The 22,044-nt window shown below is 38.7% G+C and overlaps 1 protein-coding gene across 6 annotated transcripts in view; it reads left to right on the top strand.

The window, feature by feature from the left end:
- The window catches only part of HELZ (helicase with zinc finger), a 91,065-nt gene that overhangs the window by 12,517 nt on the left and 56,504 nt on the right, over nt 1-22,044 (top strand). For 2 of the 6 annotated variants that reach the window (XM_064728216.1, XM_064728218.1), the window contains exons 2-10: nt 4,985-5,212; nt 6,993-7,029; nt 10,352-10,476; nt 12,594-12,650; nt 13,459-13,507; nt 13,910-13,988; nt 17,499-17,697; nt 18,850-18,957; nt 19,251-19,548. In XM_064728216.1, coding sequence (XP_064584286.1) covers nt 5,003-5,212; nt 6,993-7,029; nt 10,352-10,476; nt 12,594-12,650; nt 13,459-13,507; nt 13,910-13,988; nt 17,499-17,697; nt 18,850-18,957; nt 19,251-19,548 — 1,162 coding nt within the window. In that variant the 5' untranslated portion in view covers nt 4,985-5,002. The remainder of the gene's footprint in view (nt 1-4,984; nt 5,213-6,992; nt 7,030-10,351; nt 10,477-12,593; nt 12,651-13,458; nt 13,508-13,909; nt 13,989-17,498; nt 17,698-18,849; nt 18,958-19,250; nt 19,549-22,044) is intronic. The other 4 variants (XM_064728217.1, XM_064728219.1, XM_064728222.1 and 1 more) reach the window with 3 other exon arrangements.

Here is a 22,044-nt window from a genome sequence, read left to right on the forward strand (position 1 = left end):
ACCTTTCACCCTTATTGACCAGTGCACTTTTAGTAATGACCAATCCCAAAGTGCCACCATCACCACAGAAGATGGAGGAGAAGAAGAAGAAGAAGGAGGACAGGACACGCCCCAATTCCTCCATCTTACTTCTCTAAACCCCCCTGTACAGAAATCCTAAACCCTGTGTTTCACTCTCTAACTAACTAATCCCTTCACCATTCACCCCGGTGAAATCCTCCTGTCCTCATACAGGTGTCGTCTCCTGTGCAGGATCAAAGTCCAGCCACACTTCTGGAACATTCCAGGACTCCCGAGCCCCCCAAGGGTGGTCTCGGTGACACCTCAGTCCTGAGGTGCTGAGATCCCACAGAGTTCCTGCCCTGCTCGCGCTCGCCTGCGCCAGCCTGACCGCAATAGGCAGGGGAAGGGCAAATCCATCTCCTGCCTTCCCTTCCCGCAGGACAGAGAGCTGCTGGCAGGAGGACACGGCTGAATGGCCTTGGCAAGGAGTGTTTTGTGCTTATTTCCCTCAGCAGAACTGTTGGAAGGGTTCTGGATTGTAATGGGAGGCAGCTGGAGAGGCTCTTCCCCTGCACGTTCCCCATGGCAATGGGGCTCGTTCATTCGCTTCACTCTGCCATTCCCAGGATGTGGCTCTTGAAGTAAATTCAATTGACAGTAAATCCCTACCAGTCTCACTGTAGGACTGCAAGTTGAACATCATTGCTTTAGCATAAATCTTTACAAGAGATGTTAATGTTTAGTTAAAATATGCAAATATTTACTGACTTGTCTACTGTTTGTCAGCTTGGCATGCGAGACCTTGGATCTGATCCTTCTGTCTTGGCAGACATTGGGAATTTTGCCAGTAACATTAATAGGAACAGCATTGTGCCCTCTAATCTGTTTGTTTATGAAGTACAGCGAGAGTTATCTGGCTAGATGCTTTACAGTGAATTGAAAAAGCATCTGTTTGAAATTTTTTTAGGGACTGTCACATGCTTTAACTTATTATTATCTCAGTGTATGGACCCTTTGATTCCATGAAACACATCAGTAAGATGTGGAGCATGGAAGTGCACAGTCATGAGTTAAACTGCCATGAAACACTGGATTTTAGTTCATGATGTTCTCTCCTCCTACAGTGATTTTAATTTGAAGTTGGACTCATCAGACTGTGGAGTAGTTCTTCAGAGCCTCCTGTGCACCAAGCAGGCGGAGTGTTTACTTGGAAATAAATGACTGTGGATCACGTTGTTTATCACTCTTCCTCTTCAAGCTGTCCCTTCTGCCTTCCCCAGCCCCCTCTGCAGTTCTGGAGGGGAAACATGCAGCTTTATTTGGAGTTTGGATTTTAGTTCCTCACTTCATGTTTTTTTATCCCCTTTGGCAAGAAGGTGTGATACTCATTAGGAATATTGAGCCTGAAAGTCATAAGTTGTAGGGAGAAGAAAAAGAATTGCCATGGTTAGTTGTAAAAGCCACCAAGGTTTAAGTTACACCAGTTGGAATTAATCAGGTCTTTGAAATAATATTTTGTGGAAGATAAGCTGAGTACAAAATCACAGAATTTCTAGGTTGGAAGAGACCTTTAAGATCATCGAGTACAAATTGGCTTTCAATGAAATGCAAGTTCAGTAAGTTCTCTTCTACTTAAGGGCAGGAGGTTTTTTTGAGGTACAAAGCATGATGCCAGATTATATATTTATATATAGAATTTCTTAGGTATGTCCACCTGTTTTAGATATGCAACTTTAGATAGTGGGAATATGACTCTTTACTGGTTCTTCAAGATTTTGAAGATGTATTAAACTTCACTAGAGAATAAATTAGTTCTCAGAATTGAATTTAGAAGTCTTTTGACATGTGGTTTTTAAGGTCTTTGAGAAAATGAATAATCCTGATGTTTGTTCTGTTACATGTTAGTATTTTAATTTCAGTTTTGCAGACAGAAGTGAAGCTCATAAGTAATTTGCTCAGTTTTGCAAAGAGAGTTGGGAATATAACACAGACCTTGTGTCACTTCAGCTTTCAGTTCCAATTTTAATAAATTCTTTTAGAAATTCCAATTTTATGCCTGAAATCTTGAAAATAAAGATCTGTAGAACTGAAAATAAATTTCTTTTAAGAAAATAAATTTCTTTTAACAAGTGCCTTCGCTCCTTGGCTGCTAATGATTCTATGAATGCTTTAAGGTTGGAAAAGGCCTCAAATGTTGAGTCCAGCGTTGACCAAATGCCACTGTGCCAACTAAACTGTATTGTGAAGTGCAGTTGTATTTTGAGCACTTCCAGGGGTGGGGACTCCATCGCTTCCCTGGGCAGCCCATTCCAGTGCTGAACCTCTCTTCCAACCTAAACCTGCTCTGAGTGCTTTTAAATGGACTTTAGTCAGGTACTTCAACAGAGCAGATTTTAGGAAATGATGGTTGTAATTCATGCTCACAAGTCTCAGTGGCTGATTTAGGGTACCAAAACTAGAAAAAAAGGTTTCTGAAGTCAGCAGGAAAAGTCAGGTGTGTCCTGGAGCAGTGTAGAGCACTTGGAGTGGAGTCTGAAGTAGATGGCACAATTGCCTAATAAATGTGCATGTTTGAGTCTGCTTGTATGGCTATAGATGGGCTTGAAATGAAATCTGAGAGCTTGAGTGCATCATTTTCCATATGTTGTCCACATACTGGTTTTGTTTGTTATAATTTGATTTTTTTCCAAACAGCTTACACTGCAGGGCTCCTTATTTATCATTGTGTCCCATGCACTGTGATTTTGGTGGATTTTTCACACTGAAATATCACTGGTGTGACTCAGTTATCCAAGCCAGTTATCCAGCTTGGTCCTTACTGCTCATGTTTCCACTTAATTCACAAGATTTAGCTCAGTTTAGCTTCAGTTATATCCTCTGAAGTGCTCTGGAGTCTTCAAATTGACCAGAGAAATTGCGTGGGCACTGCTTGGTGTGTAAAATCCAGCTTCTCAAACAGCTGAGTTCTGTATTTCTCCAGCCAGTCAGCACAAGGCAATGATAAGGAACACCTTTGTGTTTTTCATGGTGCCATGGTGGAGGAGAAGGGTTTCAAATCTGTCAGCTGTGCTGGCCAGGTCACTCAGGATGGGATCTGTGTTTAATCAGCTCTTTGGGAATAAACACACAGAAGCTCTGCTCAGCCTTTTGGTCAAAGGAATTTTGGTTATATGTCAGCCAGGAAGTGAGGAAATCAAAAGTACAGCAGAGTTCATGGAGTCCTCTATTTTCAGTCCCTTAGGAGGAAAACAGAATGTACATGAGAAAAACATCAATTAACTGTTGTGTCACTGTGGAAGCAGATCCTGGATTTGTGAAATACACAGTGGCCTAAAATGGTAGTGAAGTGGAAACCAGTGCAATTTTTAGTTGTATCTAGAAAAGATCTTTGCATACACAGCTTCAGAATACCTAACATTTATGTAATTGAAAATCTGTGCTAAGTGATCCAGCTGAATCTTTAATAGAATTACCTCATGAATGAATTTACTCATATGTATGGAAATGCAAAACCTACTTGCCTGTTCCTATTGTTTGAAAGTGCAGACTTATTTTTAGCAGAAAAAGAAATATCTGGATGAATGAGGTAATATTTTGTAAGGCTGTTATTGAGGAAGAGGCACACGTCACAGATTTGTACCAGCATAACTGCAAAATTCATGCTTGCATTCCTTCATTTTAGGGAAGATTTTTTATTTGTTGTAAATGAGAAATTTTTATATTAGTGTTTTAAAAGGGAAGCTGGTTTAAGTCTTGAAAAATCAATATTCTTGTATGTAATTATTTTGATACTGAATGGAAATTTAAGAATAGAAGAGAACAAATAGAACACTATGTTGTACAATATATGAATAGAGTTGTTTACATTTCTTCTGAATGTTGGCTTAGGCATGTGCTAATGGGAAAAGTGGGATAATGGATTATTTTTCATAAGAGGAAAATGCATTTGTTTGACTAAATTCTTGAAGTTACTTTACCTTTGGTTGAAAATTGGAAAATACTAAGTATAAAGAAAGCTTTTAGCAGTAAATTTTTAAAGTGGACTAAAAGTATTATTTGAGACAATTGTGATAGCTGGTCTCTAATCGGAAATATTGACAATGTGCTGCTTGCTAAAAGCAAAAATCAGAACTCTTAAGATGTTTCCTCTTTCAGTTATCAGAACCCATTTTTGTGAAGTCAGCTTTAATGTGCAGTGTCTCTAGGGATGTGTATCATGTATTTAAATATGTCAGTATGGTCAGGGGTTACAGAAGTGCTTTGCTTTTCTGCTGGTGGTTCAGATGTGGATAACCATTTTCTTAGTTTATTGGCAGATAATATCTGTCTGTGGACAGATTTTTTTTTCTAACTGTCTCAACCCCCCCAAATATTTACTTTAAAATTATTTAGGAGGTTCTGCTTAAAAGTGTTGGTGTGGCAGGGGTATTTAGACTTTCTCAGCCATAAATGTAGCCAAACCAGCAGAAGGAAGAGACAGGTTGTTGGTTTGCTGTTGACCCCCTGGTTTTCCTGTCCTTCCCTGTCCATCCTTGTTGTGCTTCACCCAGAGGAAACATCTCCTCCTCCCAAGTGTAGGTGAGAAGGTGGTGTGGAGTGCATGGCTGCAGGCTCAGAGACAGCACTTAGGGCGTGAGTTGTGTTCCTGCCAAAGCCAAGGTCGTGGTGCCACTGAAGACCCAAAAGCCTCTGCTTAAATCCATGCTGACTTTAAAATTTGAAACCCCTACTGACATTCTTAAAATCAGTCATGGGCTTTAAGTACCTTCTTGAATTAGAATCAGAATTGAGAGCTGGGAGTGATGAGAAAAGCCTGGGAAGAAATCAGCTAGTGAGAAGCTTGGTGTAGGAAATGTGAGTGGCACAGCACGAGGGGGATGTGATGCAGCACCTTGAGACGGGAATGGAAGTTGGTTGGCAAGTTGTCAGTGCCATTCCACAGCTAACCAACGTTTTATCGTCCCCTCTGCCCCCGCTCTAGGATTTCTGTCCCTGAGTCATGGCAGACAGAAGACCAGAGAAGGCATGTGAACAAGCATGTGAATCCCTTAAGCAGCAGGATTATGAAGTGGCAGTGAAGCATTGCACTGAGGCTCTCCTTTCCCTCAGCCAGTACCCCCCAGCTCACCTCCCGGAGCCCTGCCAGGCAGAACTCGACCGCATCAAAATCGAGACTCTTCTGTATAGAATTGCTTCCTTTTTACAACTTGTGAGTGTCACTCTTTATAGTATCTAGTGAACTGGGAAGAAAAGTCAAATATCTGCTATTGTCAAGGTTTAAATACCAATCAGAATTTTTGGCATGTTGCTCTGCCCACAGAATCCCTCTTGCTATAGCATCTGTGAGGTTTCTGTCTTGTAGCTCTCCCTGATCCGTTTATTTTTCAGCATTTGATTTCCTACACCTCTTGGTTTGGGTCTCAATCACAGTTTTCTAAAGAAATAAGGAAAAATACTTTAAAAAATTTTAAAAAATATATATATATTCCAGGAAAGCAAAATATCTGGGTTAAGGTACATATGCTGAATTACATACCAGATTACCTTATCTTTTAAGAGCATCAAATTAAAGTTTCTGCAAATAAAAACACCAAAAAACAAAGTTAAGAAATGCCAGAATCTAGGTAGCTGGTTCATACCTGCTTTAGCTCCATTTGCATAGGTCTAAAATTATTCTGTTTATGCTTAATCCCAGCTTCCCAAGGCTAGGCTGGAGCACACCTGGAGAAAGATGTAACTTTTAGACTCTGGCAAAAGGTGAAAATGGCTCTTGTAAAGGTTTGTAAATGCAAAGCAAGAGCCATAACCCTGAATTAAAGGTGACCCCACTGCCAAAGTTGTGTCCTTGCTTTAAAGCATCAGAGCTACAGTTTCTTAAAGGAAAGGACATTTCAGTGCTTAAGAATAAACCTACAACTTGCTTTTTCTTACCTTTCTGAAATGCTATTACAGATTTACAGCAGCCTTGTCCACTCCAAATCTTCATATATTGAGTAGGAGCAGTTTCATCCTAGGTGGAAAAAGTTTGGCCAAGTCACAAGGCCTTGCTGGGCAGCTTTAAGACCAATTTTGCCCATCTGATTTAGGGAGTGTTTTTAAGTATTCTTTAAATAAATAGCTGGATTGGACTATTCAGTGTGCAAAATAAGAATTGGGAAACCTCTTAAATGAAGAAGTGACTTATGGCTCCTCAGGGGAAGAGATTCACAAATAAGTGAGGTTGGATTTTCTAATAGAAGTTGTGTTATCACAGACTTGACCTCTCAAAATTATTTCTGTAAGCCAATGTGCAGATTGGTGCTTGGATTATTTAATGCATTTCTGACATCACTCTTTGAAAATCCTCTGAGGCACCTATCTGGATGTTCATCATATTATTGCAGTGAGTCTGCAGAGACTTTGGAAAAACACTTGAAATCAAAACCTTCCTAATAAAGACTTGCATTACATAGATACGTAAAGTCTTAAAAGAGGAAAACAATCCAAATGTTCCTTCTTGTTTTATTAAACAAAGTAATCTTTAAAATCACTACTGAAAAGACAGAATAAAATAATCTTAAAATTGAACATTACTGTTTTAGTGCAAGATTAAAAACCAAACAGTGTCTTGAAAGTTAAGTTTTATATTTTTCCTAGGTCTTGTGAGCCAACCACAAACATATAACACACACACACCTTTGCCCATTCAGGCTCCTTTTTAAAATGTCCACATGCTGAGAATTTGGGAAAAAGTCAGCATTTTAACTGAGAATTTGAGAAAAAGTCAGCATTTTAACTGAGAGTTTGAGAAAAGGTCAGAAATTAGTCTTAATTCTAAGAATTAATTATATTATAATTGACATATGACTTATGTTCTTTACATGTTCTACCCAGGAAAAGACAAGGTAATGGTTTCTAAAAAGTTTTTAAAAACTTGTAATTCAAGCATGTAGTTGTTTATGCTAACTGGAATAATGCTATTTTTAAACTTTTCATGTTTTACCTTTCAGAAAAAGTATGGGCAAGCAGATGAAGACTGTAGGCATGGTATGCTTATTTCTTTTTTTATTACATAGTGTTATGAATTGCAGTCAGTTGTCTGAATTTTTAAAACTGATGCCCAGATTTGTTAGTTTGCTAACAGTCGTTTTTTCCCTATTTAAAATTATGTATCTGCTTTATAATACTTTTTCTGCTTTTTTTTTTTTTTCCTTTCTTTTTCCCTTAAAGAGAGATGTCACTATTTTTCAGCTCTTACTCAAATACATGTTTTTGGCTCAGAGGTGCTATTGGGCTAATAGTTATTTTAGTGCACAAATGTAGGAAGAGTTGATAATGTCAGGATTCTCACAAAGACACAAAGACAGCTGATTGTTCTGCCTTTCTTCCCAGGGACATGGTGGATATTTTGGGTTGCATTTGGGACTTAGTTCAGAGAAAATCAAGATGATGCACATTTGTTAAAGCTTCCAAATGTGCCTATGTCACATTGAAGTCGAGCCTTTCATGTGTCACTGCCTTGCTCAGTTTGGGTATTTTTGAAGGAATTTCAAAAATTCCTAATCCTCTGTTGTTCATTTATAATGCAAATTATTCAAAATTCACTGAGAACTCACTGGGTTTGCAGAGTGTTGAAACAGAGTTTATCAATTAGATTTGGAAAGTAAAGTTGGGTAGATCCCACTTTTTGGTTTTAATTCTTTAACTACTCCTGAATGTTAAAGGAAATTTTTTCAGGTGACAGTTTTGTTGCACAGACTGTGTTCTACTCTTCTGACATTCCTATGCTAGCAATGATAATCTTTAAATTGTTCCTTTCTGGGTTGGTGGGTTTTATATTGTTTTGGGTTTTATATTGTTTTGGGGTTTTTTAATGTGCTTGTCTTCACTGATAGTCAAATCCTGGTTTGGGGACTTTGTGGGGCTCTGCAGGCTGCTTGTGAAGGTCCATCAAAATTGACTAAGAAAAATCAACTTGATTTCTGTAGGTGTAAAATTAAAGTTTAACACCTTTTAAAAAGTCTAATTGTTGCTTAATCAGTATAATTCTTGAAATAGTCTGAAATGTAAAAAAAATTTCTTTTACCTTATTGATGTGTGCTATAAGGGTGTAATATTCTAACTTCAGAGTTGTCTTTCATGATGGCAAATAAAAGTGAGAGACATATGGAAAGCTGAATGATGGTTCAAGGAGGTGGGAGGGAGAATGCTGTTTTTAATGAGCAGTGTTCTCATCAGTGAGCTCTGATGGGTTTGTCATGGGGGACAGGGGGGACTTTCATCTGTGGGACTTCTCTTGGTGTGTGTGTCACTTGTCAGTGTCTCAAAGGAGCTGCTTGTCATCTCTCACTGGACAGGCACAGACGTGGGTGGAGCAGCACCATTGATGTCTATCTTCTTTTTTAAAATTAAGTAGAAAAAACAGCCTTTAAATGTATATTAGTTAACAAAGAAATAGCATCCAGATTTATGTTAATTTACTTCATTAATGCCAGCATATTCTGCACATGTTATTTCCCAGATCTAAAACTGAGGACAGTTTTGAACTTACTAATGCCATATTTATGTGTGTATATCAAAGTGTTATCTATGTGTTTATGTATTAAAAATAAATAAATATATATATTTATGAATATATTAATGAATGATTTGGTTGTGGTTCTCCATGATGTGTGGTTATCAATTGTAGCCCAGCACCTGACATTCAGAGTATCTGCATTTATGATCTTAGTTTTGGTTTTATGTTTGAATTATTGTTGGAAAGAAACTACCTAACATGGGCTACTTGATACTCACACTCCTTGGTACTCACAGGTTTTTTATAATGGGCAAAGCTTTATTCAAGCTGCTCTTCTGCCTTTTTACAAGACCTGACATGTTGCACAGCTGTGATGGTTTTATTTGAACCTGAATGATCAGGGTGTTCTGGAATAGCTGGAGAAATACGAGTTCTTTATAGTTCTTTACATGTTCTTCTGTATGCTGCTTGCAGGGTTATAGGGAATGATGATAACTTAAAATCTGTTAAATTACTCCACAAATCTTTCCCCAGAGAGAGTGCTTAATGTGTTGCAACTTTTTATGTGGAACTGTATGTTTTAGCAGGGTGATATTATGCAGATAATGATATGAAATATAATAATTACAGATTTATATCTTTATATTAGTGGAATATATTAATTGGAGATTTAATATTTGAGATTAAAATAGCAAGCTGTCAGACATGTTAAAGCTATTTTTGGTGCTTCTGCTTCTGATTTGGGAAGTGAGTTCTATTTTTAGCAATGTGGTCTGTACTACCAGAGTGGTGAATTCAGACTAGGCTTTGAGGCACTTTATGGAAGCAGATTTAGTTACCATTGCAGTTTGCAGAGATGCCTGTTGTTTTTATTTATTTATTGAGTCTTTAGTGCAATTTCTGTTGATGATGTGAATGTCTGTTGAGTGAGGAGTTCTGATTTATTATTCTAAAATGCAATCCTGAAGTTGTGGTGAATGTGAAATTCCTGGTACACTGAGAGGGGCTGTTTGCATCTGCATGAGTAGCAGTATAAACACAGATGTTGATGTTGCTTGCAATAACAGTTATTCTATAATTCCTTAATTTTAAACAACTGTCCAGCCTTCTTTTCAATTCACACCCGTAGCTTGCTAAGCTTTTTAGTCACTCTGGCATTGCATTTTCTGGACAGGTAACTGGTGTGGTGAAGTGTTGTTGCAGCTTGTCTGGAGCACGTCTGTGTGGTGAAATAAATCTGTCCCTGCCGCAAGTTCACAGAGTGTCTGTTTGGCACCGCTGCTGCCGCTCCCGTGCTAGGCAGCCTTCAGAAAGTTTTCTGTTACAGGAGCCTGTAAATTTCTGGGCTCAGACAATCGTTCCTATATGCCACACTTTGCAGCATAAGTGAATAAAAGGCCTTTTAGAGGAGCAGGAATTGCCCATGAGGAGGTTGGCTATTTTTGGAAACGACAGGGCATGTGTTTTGTGAGCATGAATGGATCTTCCTGAGCATGTTTGTGTTACTGAGAGGTTCTTGGTTGCTGTTTCTTTTTTACCCTTTCTGTGAGAGGAGGTCCTTTGTGTCTGTGTCAGATATTTGAGTTTACCCTTCCCATATTTAATTTATGTCTATTTTAGCATGTAAACATGACAACCTTTTTTGAGCTCATGTGCAGCATTTATGAGCTGGTGGGAGACAAGCTTCAAGTTAATATTAGACAACAACACAAGATTTTAATTTACACCCATCAAGCCATGGATTTAACCTGAGCTTCAGACTTTGTTTTCTTGTTGAGGATGAAGGAAAACTGTATGTCTGAGTGAAATGGGTGGTGTGCTGAGGGTAACAGTGGCTGATTTGTGTTGCAGTGCTGGGAGAGGGGCTGGCCAAGGGCGATGGATCTCTCCGGGCAGTGCTCTGCTGCATGCATCTCAAAGGGAAGCTGCAAATTGTGTCTAATGTTCTTTCCAAATCACTGATGGGGGAATCACTGGTAAGTGGGTTTGCTGCAATCTACATCATTTCAAGAAACAATTTTGTATTTCCTTCTTGTAAAAAATCTGTTTAATAACAAACGTCCGAACATATGTTTCGCTGGCAGCTTGCAACAAAAATGGTTTGTGTGGAAATGATAAATATATGGGCACACAGATATCACCAGGATGCCAGGTTGTTGCATAACCAGTGTTTCAGAGTAGTTGTGATTTTGAGAAGTTTTTTTATTGCTGGCCCTGAATCCTCAGGGAATGTAAAATAAATTTGCATATTTGTGTGATTGACAAGAATAATATAAATCTCAAACTTTTCCTTGCTTATTCTAAATTGTACCTGACCCCATTTTGTATGGACTTCAGGATTTCTGTCCATTAAAGCAGGAAAAAATATTGATTGGACTTTTAAATAACTGGCCCATGATAACTAATAAGACACCATAAAAAGCTTTTTAGGAAAAGAGAAAAAGCTTTACATTTCAAGATGGAGATAAAGGTTTGAGTTCAAAGCTTCTATTTTACCCTTAAACTGTTAAAACTTGTAAAGATGCTTTTAACCCCAGACATGTAAGTAACTTCAAACTTTTATGTGACTATTATATGGGTAAATGAGGGACACATGTAAGCCTCTAAAGAAGTGTCCTTTTAATTTCTGTAGTCTGGATTAAAGAGGCAGTGAGTTCATCAGCATGAACTGCTGGAATTAATACACCCAGAAACCTTAGTCAGACTGAGGGGAATGTGTGACATCAGGAACTTGCAGGAGAGCCTCTTACCTTGAGATTGGATGCTGCTGAACTGAGTCAGGAGGTTGTTTGTCAGAGTTCTGTTTGTCTGTCTGCTCTGTATCCTGAATTCCCTTCCCCCCTGCCATTGGCTATTTTTACATAAAAGGTTTTTTTTCTTTGTTTAGCTGTTTTCTCATGAAAAAAACGTTTCATTGAAAAATTCCTGGTGAGGTTGAAGGAAACTTGCCTTCAGGAAAAATGAGTAAAATAGTCTTATTGCAGGGAATGTGGAGTGCCCTTGTTTTGAGCTGTTGTTGTGCAAATAAAGGTACCTTTGTTTGGAGTTCCTGAGTGTCATCCCAAAGCGGGGTTTGAGAGGTTTTTACAAGCTTTAGGTTGTTAGACACAGTTGTTTTCAGTAGGAATATTAAAATCAGCAGCTGATTTACTGACTGTGCCATTGTCTGAAAAAAGAAGTGAAACAAAGTTTTGGAATGAATTTATTGAAGAGTTGGAATCCATCCAGTTTCCTCCCCAGTGGCTAAAGAGAATGATTCTTGGTAATGTTTTTTTGCTCTGTTACATTTAAGCTCAACAAGTTCAATTTTCAGCCTTCTGCAGAAAAAGTGAAAAATCATTTTGGAAAAAGCCTTAAGTGTGAGGATTGCTAAGTGTGTAAGTTTTGAGCAAAGAGTAATTTCTCCTGCTCAGTAGCACAGTCTGAATGTGGAGAAGGCTAACAAATGTAGTAGTACTTAATTAAATTTCTGCCAGAGATTATTGAAATAAACCCCACAGGTCTGGGTTCCTTTAATCAAAGTTTTGACTTACAAGAGTGTGAAATTGTTACAAATACCTATGTATTTCACATAAATTCAATTTTGAAAGATTTTTACTTCAATTGTACTTGACTATGCAGTTAGTCACATGGCTAATCTTTGCTTTTGAGGGAAAACTCCAAAAATTACACAGTCTACATCAGAGCAGGAAGAGTTATGGAGCTGCAGAAAGTAAAGTAGATCCTTAAAAAGAAATGAATCCATCACTGCAACAGCAGTGAAAGATTATTACAATAATTCTTCAGAGCTGAAGTGTTGCAGTGACCATGGTATATTTTTTTCCTCAAGTTCTTGTTAATATGGTGATTTCCTGAATTGTCCTGTATTGGTACTTGCTGTAAGTCTAGTGCTGGTTTGGCCATTGTGGTGAAAAATTCCCTTTTTCTCCACAATGTTTACTCAGTTTTATTTAGTGTCATTTCAAACTGGTGCTGTAAGCCAAATTCATTTTTATTTCTCCTGGTGTTGAGGGGGAAATGAACTTGGTTGCTGTGGTTTAATGCAATAATGAAGGTTTATTTGTTTAATAATTAATATTCTTTCTGCCCCCAGAACGGGATGGTAACTAAAGATCTCACACGACTGAAAACACTTCTTGCTGAAACAGAGGTAATGATGAGGATATTGTTGGGAAATAATGAGCAGGACCTGAAGCTTCCCATGTGTCCCAGGAGATCCAGGCTCACTGGAACAGGCTGCTTCAAAAATTATTGTTTCTGCTGTGTTGGTCTTTACCCAGCAGCCTCTTCAGGAACTTTTCATCACAGTCTTGCAGGATGTAGGAGAAAATAAAAAATGATGCTAATAGGTTGTTGATTCCTTAAGTAGCAAGTAGAAAGAATTCCAAGCATTTAGATCTGCAGTATTTATTTATTTATCTATCACATTTTTCTCTGTTGGAAATTAGTCTGGAGTAATAAACATGACTTCAGAAATTTTTAAAGATTATAAATACCTTCTTAACCACCTTTTTTTCTTTCCTTTTTTTTTTTTTTGTACTGGAGGTCAAACTTATGTCTGCTGATTAAATTGTCCCCTCTCTTTTTTTTCTTTATGCTTAGTCATTTATTTGAGCTTTATTTTTATTGTAGATTGAAAGCTGAAAGACTTAGCAATGTAGTTTTGTTTTATTGTTTCAGAAATTCACTGCAGTCCATGTTGAGTTGATTGTAGGGTGGAATTTGGTCTTGTAAAAATCTCTAAAAGTTTTTTCTAACCAGTTGACTTGGTATTCCTGTCAGAATTCCTGTTTTTATCAGAATCCCTGTTATCAGCAGGGTTTGTGACTGGAAGTAATTTCAACTTATGATTGATGTTTTTTGTAATAATTTTTCTAAAACCCATTTTGACAGCAGTTCTTGTTGATGAAATTTGTTTGTGTTCCTTTATAACTGTGTGCTTTTTTATATAATTGTAGGCAGCTGGTAAGGTACCATCAGGATATCATGTAGAAGATTTAGAAGAAGGTATGTAACTCCATTTTAAATGATAATTTCCTAGTGAGAAGACTTGGATCCTGCTGAATGCTCAGCACTGCATTGCAGGCAAAAAGCAAAAAAGGGACTTGACTGTTGTGATGAGCTCCAGTGAGGTAGAATTGTCTCAATGTTGACTGAATTTGGAGGCAGAAGTTTCTGTTTATTGACCAGGGGGCTGTATCAGAGCCTGCTGCCTTCTGCAGATGGTTTGAAATCCACCTTCACCACCTTTGCTCTAAATGAGCTTATCATCCATTGTAAATCAGTTTGTGGGGAGGGGTTAATTTTGCATGTGTTCAGATACACCTTGGGCTGATGCTCAGGATCCCTGAGCAGTTACTGTCTGACTGGAAAACAGAGAATTGAGGAATAACCACTGTTCTGTCCCAGCAGGGTCACGGGATGGTTGGCACTTCCGCCCCCCTCCCAGGGGCGTCACCAGCAGTGAGGAATACACACTTTGTAAAAGGTGAGAGCAGTGAGAAATACACACTTTGTAAAAGGTAAGAGCAGTGAGGAGTACACACTTTGTAAAAGGTAAGAGCAGTGAGGAGTACACACTCTGTAAAAGGTAAGGGCAGTGAGGAGTACACACTCTGTAAAAGGTAAGAGTAGTGAGGACACACGCTCTGTAAAAGGTGAGAGCAGTGAGAAATACACACTCTGTAAAAGGTAAGAGCAGTGAGGAGTGCACACTGTAATGAGAGCAGTGAGGGATACACACTCTGTAGTAAGAGCAGTGAGGAGTACTCACTTTGTAAAAGGTAAGAGCAGTGAGGAGTACACACTTTGTAAAAGGTGAGAGCAGTGAGAAATACACACTTTGTAAAAGGTAAGGGCAGTGAGGATTTTACACTCTGTAAAAGGTAAGGGCAGTGAGGAGTACAAACTCTGTAAAAGGTAAGAGTAGTGAGGAATGCACACTCTGTAAAAGGTATGAGCAGTAAGAAATACACACTCTGTAAAAGGTAAGGGCAGTGAGGAGTACAAACTCTAAAAGGTAAGAACAGTGAGGATTTTACACTCTGTAAAAGGTAAGAGCAGTGAGGGGTGCACACTGTAATAAAAGCAGTGAGGGATACACACTCTGTAGTAAGAGCAGTGAGGAGTACTCACTCTGTAAAAGATAAGAGCAGTGAGGGATGCACACTTTGTAAAAGGTAAGAGCAGTGAGGATTTTACACTCTGTAAAAGGTAAGAGCAGTGAGGATTTTACACTCTGTAAAAGGTAAGGGCAGTGAAAAACACACCCTCTGTCAAAGGTAAGCTCTTTTTCTTCACCCCCTCCAAGAGAGCAGAATGGTTCCTCTTTCATTCACCTGCTGACAGAGTGGTGAAGAGGCCAGGAAAGTGGAGGTGCTTGTTAGAACAGGAGCTGACCTGTTCACAGCTTTTTGGAAGGGTCAGTTTATCCAGCAGCACTTCAGTTTATGGAATAGAATCACTAACTCAGTTTTCATAGTACTGTATTTGAGGGGCATGTTTCTAGTGGCAGGTCAGCATCTCTCTTTCTCCCCTTCCCTTTCTGATTTGGGTGATTTCAGAGGTGTGAGAAGTTCCCCAGGCAGCAGTGTAAGCAGTCTGAAGCACAGTCAAGTTTCAGTGCTGCCTTCTGAAAAATGAACTTTGTTGGTAGATGGGCTTTGTCTTCAGATAAAAAGCCCAGAATTTCCCTCAGATCTCATTATTTTCCCTTTTGCATAAAGTCAGATAAACAGAGAGGATCCAATGGCTTGTATTGGTGTTTCTCCTTGTCTTTTCCAATAATCTGGTCAATATTGCCTGTACTTTGTGTTGTTAATTGTCATTGCTCTCCATAAAACTGTATTAATATATATGGGGAGGAATCATCATTATGCACTTGGTTCTGCCATTTATGTAACTAATGCAAATTATTTTCAAAAGCTCTGGCCTGCTTTTTAAGTGGCATGACTGAACTGCTGATTTTGAGCTACTTTTGGCATGATTTTCTAGAGATGCTAAATCTTGGCAACTCTTCTTGACTCTTAATCATGTCTGGTGCTTATTCAGCAATTTAAAAAAAGCAGATATTTACAATTTTTAGCTTGTGGTGATCTTTTGTTGAGTAACATCTATCCCATGTTTCCAACCATTGCTCTGAAACATTTTTCCACTGAAGCTGTAATGAGCTTTAGGCTCACTGTTAACCCTTCCAGTAGGAAGGATTGTGCCTTGCTCAGCAATTCCCTGTGAGCAGCATCATTCTGAGCAGGGACTGAAGGTTTTAGTTCCTTAGGAGGAGGCAGTTGCAGGTATGAATATGAATTTTTGAAGGTCTGGTTTATTTTCCTCTGTGCCATAAAGCAGTAGGAGTGCAGAATATTTATTCTAGATAATGAAGCTATGGAATTGCAGGAGGTATTAAATAAGAAAGTAAAACTGAGGGGAAAAAAAGTGTTAAAAATATGAACAATAGGATCTTGGAAAACCTAAATAATGATGACAAATTTTAAAGTAATATGCTTTCCTGTTAAATAATGAAAAGGAAGCTCACTTGATTTTAAATCTGCTATGTAGGTTATAAGAACAGGTCAGCAATTTTTTATGCTTGCACTCCATTTACTTTAGGAAGTGAATTCATAATTGTACTTTAGCATTCTAATGCAGTGGTGAATTGGAAAATTGACAGAAAGGATACTGAAATTGACTGCCAAGAAAAAACATTTTAATTTCAACTATATTAAGAATCATAGCTTGAGAAGGCCTTTAGTGACACGTTATATATCATGTTTATTTTGTTTACAATTTGGGCATGCAAACTTTCAAGTGCATTTCTTAAAGGAAAATTTCTTTGCTAAATCAAATTAGAGCCACTGATGCAGGTGTGACCTAGATGTGCAGGTCCTGCAAGGTTTTCAATGGCACAGGCAGGGCTGGCTTGGCTTTGTCTCACAGCTCAAAGTTCACACTTTAATTTGCATTATATAACATATGTACTGTGGAAAAAATTTATGCAAACATCACATCAAAAAATGTGATGTTTGCATAAATTTTATAGTTTCCTTTTGCAAAACAAACAAACAAACAAAACAATCTCCTGGCCAAATTTTATTTTGTATAACCAGTGCTTTCCTGGTAGCTTCAGAACTTAAATCTCTCCCCTTATTTAATTTTCATTTTGTCATCTATTTTTTAAGTGCTTCAGTTTTAAAGAATGATGGAGCTGCAGCTGCTGCCTTGTGGTTTATAATTTTAATACAAAGTTCAATTATAAAAATAATCCCCAAATTATACAGGCATTTGCCCAGACTTGCAGTAAATTCTGAGAACTAGAATGCTTCAATTGTGTACAGGCCTTTGGAATAGCATTAATTCAATGCATCAGCACATGCCACTAAGTGGAAAATGTATTTCTTTAAGAAATTCTTAGTGTGTGCAAGAATAGATCCTTTTACACTAATACACCCTTTGCAAAGAGGAGCATTAAACCTTTTCCTGGAGGTTTCTGTGCAGGTGTATTTAGTAGAAGGGACCATGTGATGTCACTGTTGCTCCAGGAAAAACTGCTGATTGAGTATTTATCAGCTACTAATGGAATCACTGGAAGAAATTATGCTGCATCTTTCCTTTGCCCTTGATTAACAGGGGGCTTTGTGCATATTAATAGAGTGCCTAGTCATTTCAGGGATGCTCTGTGATCTCCTTGTGTTAATTGCTGTACAAACACTTGATTCTGTTTTCTTTAAAGCTGGAAATTTCTTAAGACTTCCATCCCCCTGTATTTCTAAGAAGAAATTTTATATATTTTATATATAATTTATACATATTGGGCTTTGCAATGAGAGAAGCTGCTGCCTCTTTTAGAAAATGCTGTATAAATATAAAGATATTTCCAAAGTAATTCACATGGACTAAACTGCCTTTAGTTCTGTGAGAGAAACTTAAAATCTCCTTCTGGCTTTACAAGTAAAAATGCGTTTTTTTTTTTTTTAATCATGTTTTTTCCTATTTTGTGTAGATTTTTAGAGCAAGGGATCTGCAGGTATGGTGCCCAGTGTACTTCAGCACATTCCCAGGAGGAGCTGACAGAGTGGCAGAAGCGCTACGCTTCCCGCCTGATCCGCCTGAAACAGCAGAAGGAGAACAAGCAGTGCTCAGGCACTTACATGGAAACCCTCATTGAGAAATGGATGAATTCCTTGTCTCCTGAGAAAGTGGTAAGGAGAATATCCTGCTTCTCTGTGTGATCAGAGTTAAAGCTAACAGAGCCTGGTTTTGGCTCTATCAGAGCTGGTTGAATCACTCCTCCCCAAGAAATTGTCCAGCCAATTTGCCCTCCTTTCCATCTTGCCCTGGGTCTTGCAAAGAGACTTAAGCTGAATTTTGGGTTAATCACAGCTCATTCTTTTTGCATATTCACTATTCCCAGTGTAGGATGGGTCAGCAAGTCTCATGGTAGTGTTCCTGTTCCCTGACTAGATGGCAGAGCTTCCTAAAGTGGAGAATAAGTAGTGAAGGTTTCACAGCTTAGTGAGGAATTCTCTAACTCTTACTCTAAAACTCTAACTCTAAAACTCTAACTCTAACTCTTACTCTTACTCTCTAACTCTAACTCACTCTTACTCTCTTAATCTTACTCCCTTACTCTTACTCTAATTCTTACTCTTACTCCCACTCTTAATCAGCAGGGGAATACTCTTACTTGTGTGTGGCTCCTTTCTCTGCCTGCAGCTGCAGGCCCTGGTATGAAGAGCAGCCAATCCCCCAAATATTCAGAAGTGTTTGACTACCAAGGAGTGTGGGATATGGATGGAATCAAAGTCAGCAGCTCTTTGGAATTAGAAAGATCATTTTTTGTAGCATTCGACCAGCTCTACTTAGCACTGACCCTAAGGAGTTTTGGTCCATCTATTGTTGATTAAAATCTGAGAAAAATGGACTTTAACAAAATACATTGATGATAGAAAGCCTGATTATTTTTTCATGTTGTCTCAGTAGTCTCATTGATGTCAGTGAGATCTGAGATCTTCTGGGCCTCACTGTATCATAGATCCTTTTTACCAAATGAAATTCTGTTCTACTTTAGACATTTACAATTAAGTTGTTTATTGAAAATCAAGTCTTGTGGCTAATTGTCCCTAAATGGTTCTATTCTTCACTTACACAGTGTGGTCTGGCAGATTTAGCTTGTCTCTCTGCATTAGCACATATTTACATCAATTCCTGTGTGGGACTTGCATCAATCCTGCACAATCTGGGAGGCCATTCTTTCCTCTTTCTATTAAACTAAATGCTACCTTTTCCTGAATGTTTGTGTTTTGATACTGCCTGTAGAAGTTTAATGTTATCTTCCTTTTTTTTAAATCTAGCTTAGTGAATGTGTAGAAGGAGTGAGAGTAGAACATAATCCCGAGCTCTCAGTCACTGTCACCACCAAAAAGTCTCACCAGACATGGACATTTGCTCTCACATGTAAGGTAGGACTACTTATTTTTTGAAAGCTACTAATAACTAGAATGCTACCCATAACCTTTTGCAATTAAGATTTCAGTTGCATCTTCCTTAAAATAGAGAAACCTCCTAGCACCATCCCTTCTCCCTCTTTTTTCCTAGCAGTGATGATGTATCAACTGCCCAGATTTCTGGAAATCAGGCAGGACCTATAGCTGCTCTGAGAACTGATAGTTCTTATTAACCCTTTTGATGTGATTGCAAACGAAGATATTGCTGGAATGATTTCAGTATTTCAGCCTTTGCATTTCCTTTGCAGCCTGCCAGGATGCTGTACCGAGTGGCATTGCTGTACGATGCCCATCGGCCCCACTTCAGTATCGTTGCAATATCTGCTGGAGACAGCACTACCCAGGTATCCCAGGAAGTCCCAGAGAACTGTCAGGAATGGATAGGAGGGAAGATGGTCCAGAATGGAATAGATCACTATATATACAAAGTCAGTATAGCCTTTAACACAGAAATCTTTGGGACTTTCCGCCAAACTGTGGTGTTTGACTTTGGATTAGAACCAGTCCTCATGCAACGAGTGATGATTGATGCTGCTTCCACTGAAGGTAATGTACTAAAACTTTATTTTCTTTTTTTTTTTTTTTATAGTGGAGATCTTTCATGCCATCTCTTTCCTTTTCAGTTTTGGGCAGAACAGCATCTCTGTCAGCTGCTCATGAATGTTGTGTGCTGTATGTTGTGTTCTTCATAGATGTGAATAGAAATAGTGGGCAAAAGCTTCAGAGGGTGCAAATCAGGCAGATAATTGGAATATGACTTACTTTGTGTCAGGATAGGGCTCCTAAGTATGATTAAAATGCTGGGGATTTCTAGTTTGGTGTGTGTCTGAGTGCAGCATGGCAAGTTCTGCCTTTATAAACACATGTTTATGTTTTTATAAACATTCTTATATTGATGAAGACATTAAATATGTCAGAAAAGGTCATTAGAGAAATGAAGTGTTTCTGTATAAGAATACACAGGGTAATAAAACAGTAATTAAAACAGACTATCTGAGAAGTTGGTATTTTTTTTCTCTTGTAATACCTGCCTAGGTTTGTCAAAGGCAGGAGGCTGAGTATAGGCTTTAACTCAATAATTTGCTGCTGACATGAATTTTGAAAATGTTAAGAAAATGTAACTATATTTGTGTTTTCAGATAAAGAAATGAGCTACAAATTACTGTGTTTAATCTGTTTCTTAAACTGATCTGTGTCTCTCAGTTCAAACCTGAAATAACTCCAGTATGAGAAAAATGTCAAAAAATGGAAAGATGTTTGAAGAGGTGCAAAAAAAGAAGGAAGCACTTTGATTTATGGTGTAAGAGAGCTAAATATAGGTCACTATATCACTCAGCAGTAAGCCATTGGGTGGGATACAGGATTTTAATTATTAATGAAAATTTGAGAGATAAAAACACCAATGAAACAGAATTGTAGCACTGGGATTTAAGCAGAAAGAAGAAGAAAATGGAAAAGGAAGGAAAAAAGATGAAGCTGAGCAGCAGTTTTCTATTCCTGGCCTTGATTTCCGTGTAACAGATTAACATTTGCAGCATTCATGGAACAAAGCTGTAAATAGCAAATACCAAAGATCATGATCTTTGGGATGCCTCCAGTGGCTGTAGGCAGGAGCAGGGGGCAGAGCACGGTGTGACATCTCTGGAGCAGAGATGGCACTGCCAGGAGTGGGAGCCCTCCATGATCCCCATGGAGCACGTGGGTGATCACAGATCCCCTAAAGCCCTGGAGAGCAGTCCTTGCCTGGTGAACCTGGGCAAGAGAAGGGAACCAAGCCACGAGTTACTTGCAGAATCAGAGTTCTGTCACACCAATCTTGGTCTGGAGCCTTAAACCAGGTTCTGACCACAGGATCCCAGAGCAGCCAGCTGAATTCCACATGGAGGTGATGGGTGAGGTGGAGGTGGCAGCCCCCAGCATCAGGTGCTGCTGTTTCCTTCACTTGTTTTCTCTCTGTGTGCACAGGGACACTGAAGTCTTCAGGCAGGGCACCACTAATAATTATTTCAAATGGAAAGAGTGTTAGGAGCTTTACTGATACTTGTAACTACAGAATCCTGGGCTTTTTGCTGTGTGTGTAATAGGCAAGGGAAAGGGATCTTTGTCACTGCATTGGATCTGTGTCATGATGGGTGAGGTGGAGGTGGCAGTCCCCAGCATTAGGTCCTTCCTTTACTTGTTGCCTGTCTGTGTGCACAGGGACACTGAAGTCTCCAGGCAGGTCACCACTAATAATTATTTCAAATGGAAGAGTGTTAAAAGCTTTACAGAAAATTCTAACTGCAGAATCCTGGGCTTTTTGCTGTGTGTGTAATAGGTGTGTAATAGGCAGGGGAAAGGGATCTTTGTCACTGCATTGGATCTGCATCATGATGGGTGAGGTGCAGGTAACACCCCCAGCATCAGGTGCTGCTGTTTCCTTCACTTGTTTTCTGTCTGTGTGCACAGGGACATTGAAGTCTTCAGGCAGGGCACCACTGTAAAAGTGCAAATTATATGGCTCTAGGCAGATATCACTATGTGGATTTTGATGTATTGATTAGTAGTGCTGTATTAACATTTTAATAATATAGTAAATGGAGTCTTGTAGTTAAAAGGTAACTTTTGTAGTTAAAATAAGAACTATGTAAGTGGGATATTTTTTTAAGAAAGGAATGAGGCACTCACACCAGATAGCAGCCACAGGACACCTGAATCTTGCAGAGAAAAAGAATTTATTGCCCTCATATCAGAAGAAACGAACTTTTTCCCACCTTGAAGGCGCTGTTAGGATTAAGAGGAAGAAGCTGACACAGACTAGACAGAATCCTGTGTTTGAATGGGATTTATGCATCATGTATGAAGTGTATGAATATGCAACAGGCTGTTGTTTTTCAGGGTTAATATTTGGTAATGTGTGTCCTTTTTTGGGCTCGTGCTGCCCAGAAAAAGGTACCTGGACGTCCGTAACTCTTTTGTCTTTATTGTCTCATATTGTCCTAATTCAAATTGTCCAAATTATTATTACTCTAATTGTATTACTATTTTCATAACCATTTTATT

This window comes from Zonotrichia leucophrys, chromosome 18, assembly GCF_028769735.1.
Source record: "Zonotrichia leucophrys gambelii isolate GWCS_2022_RI chromosome 18, RI_Zleu_2.0, whole genome shotgun sequence".
NCBI lineage: Eukaryota > Metazoa > Chordata > Aves > Passeriformes > Passerellidae > Zonotrichia > Zonotrichia leucophrys.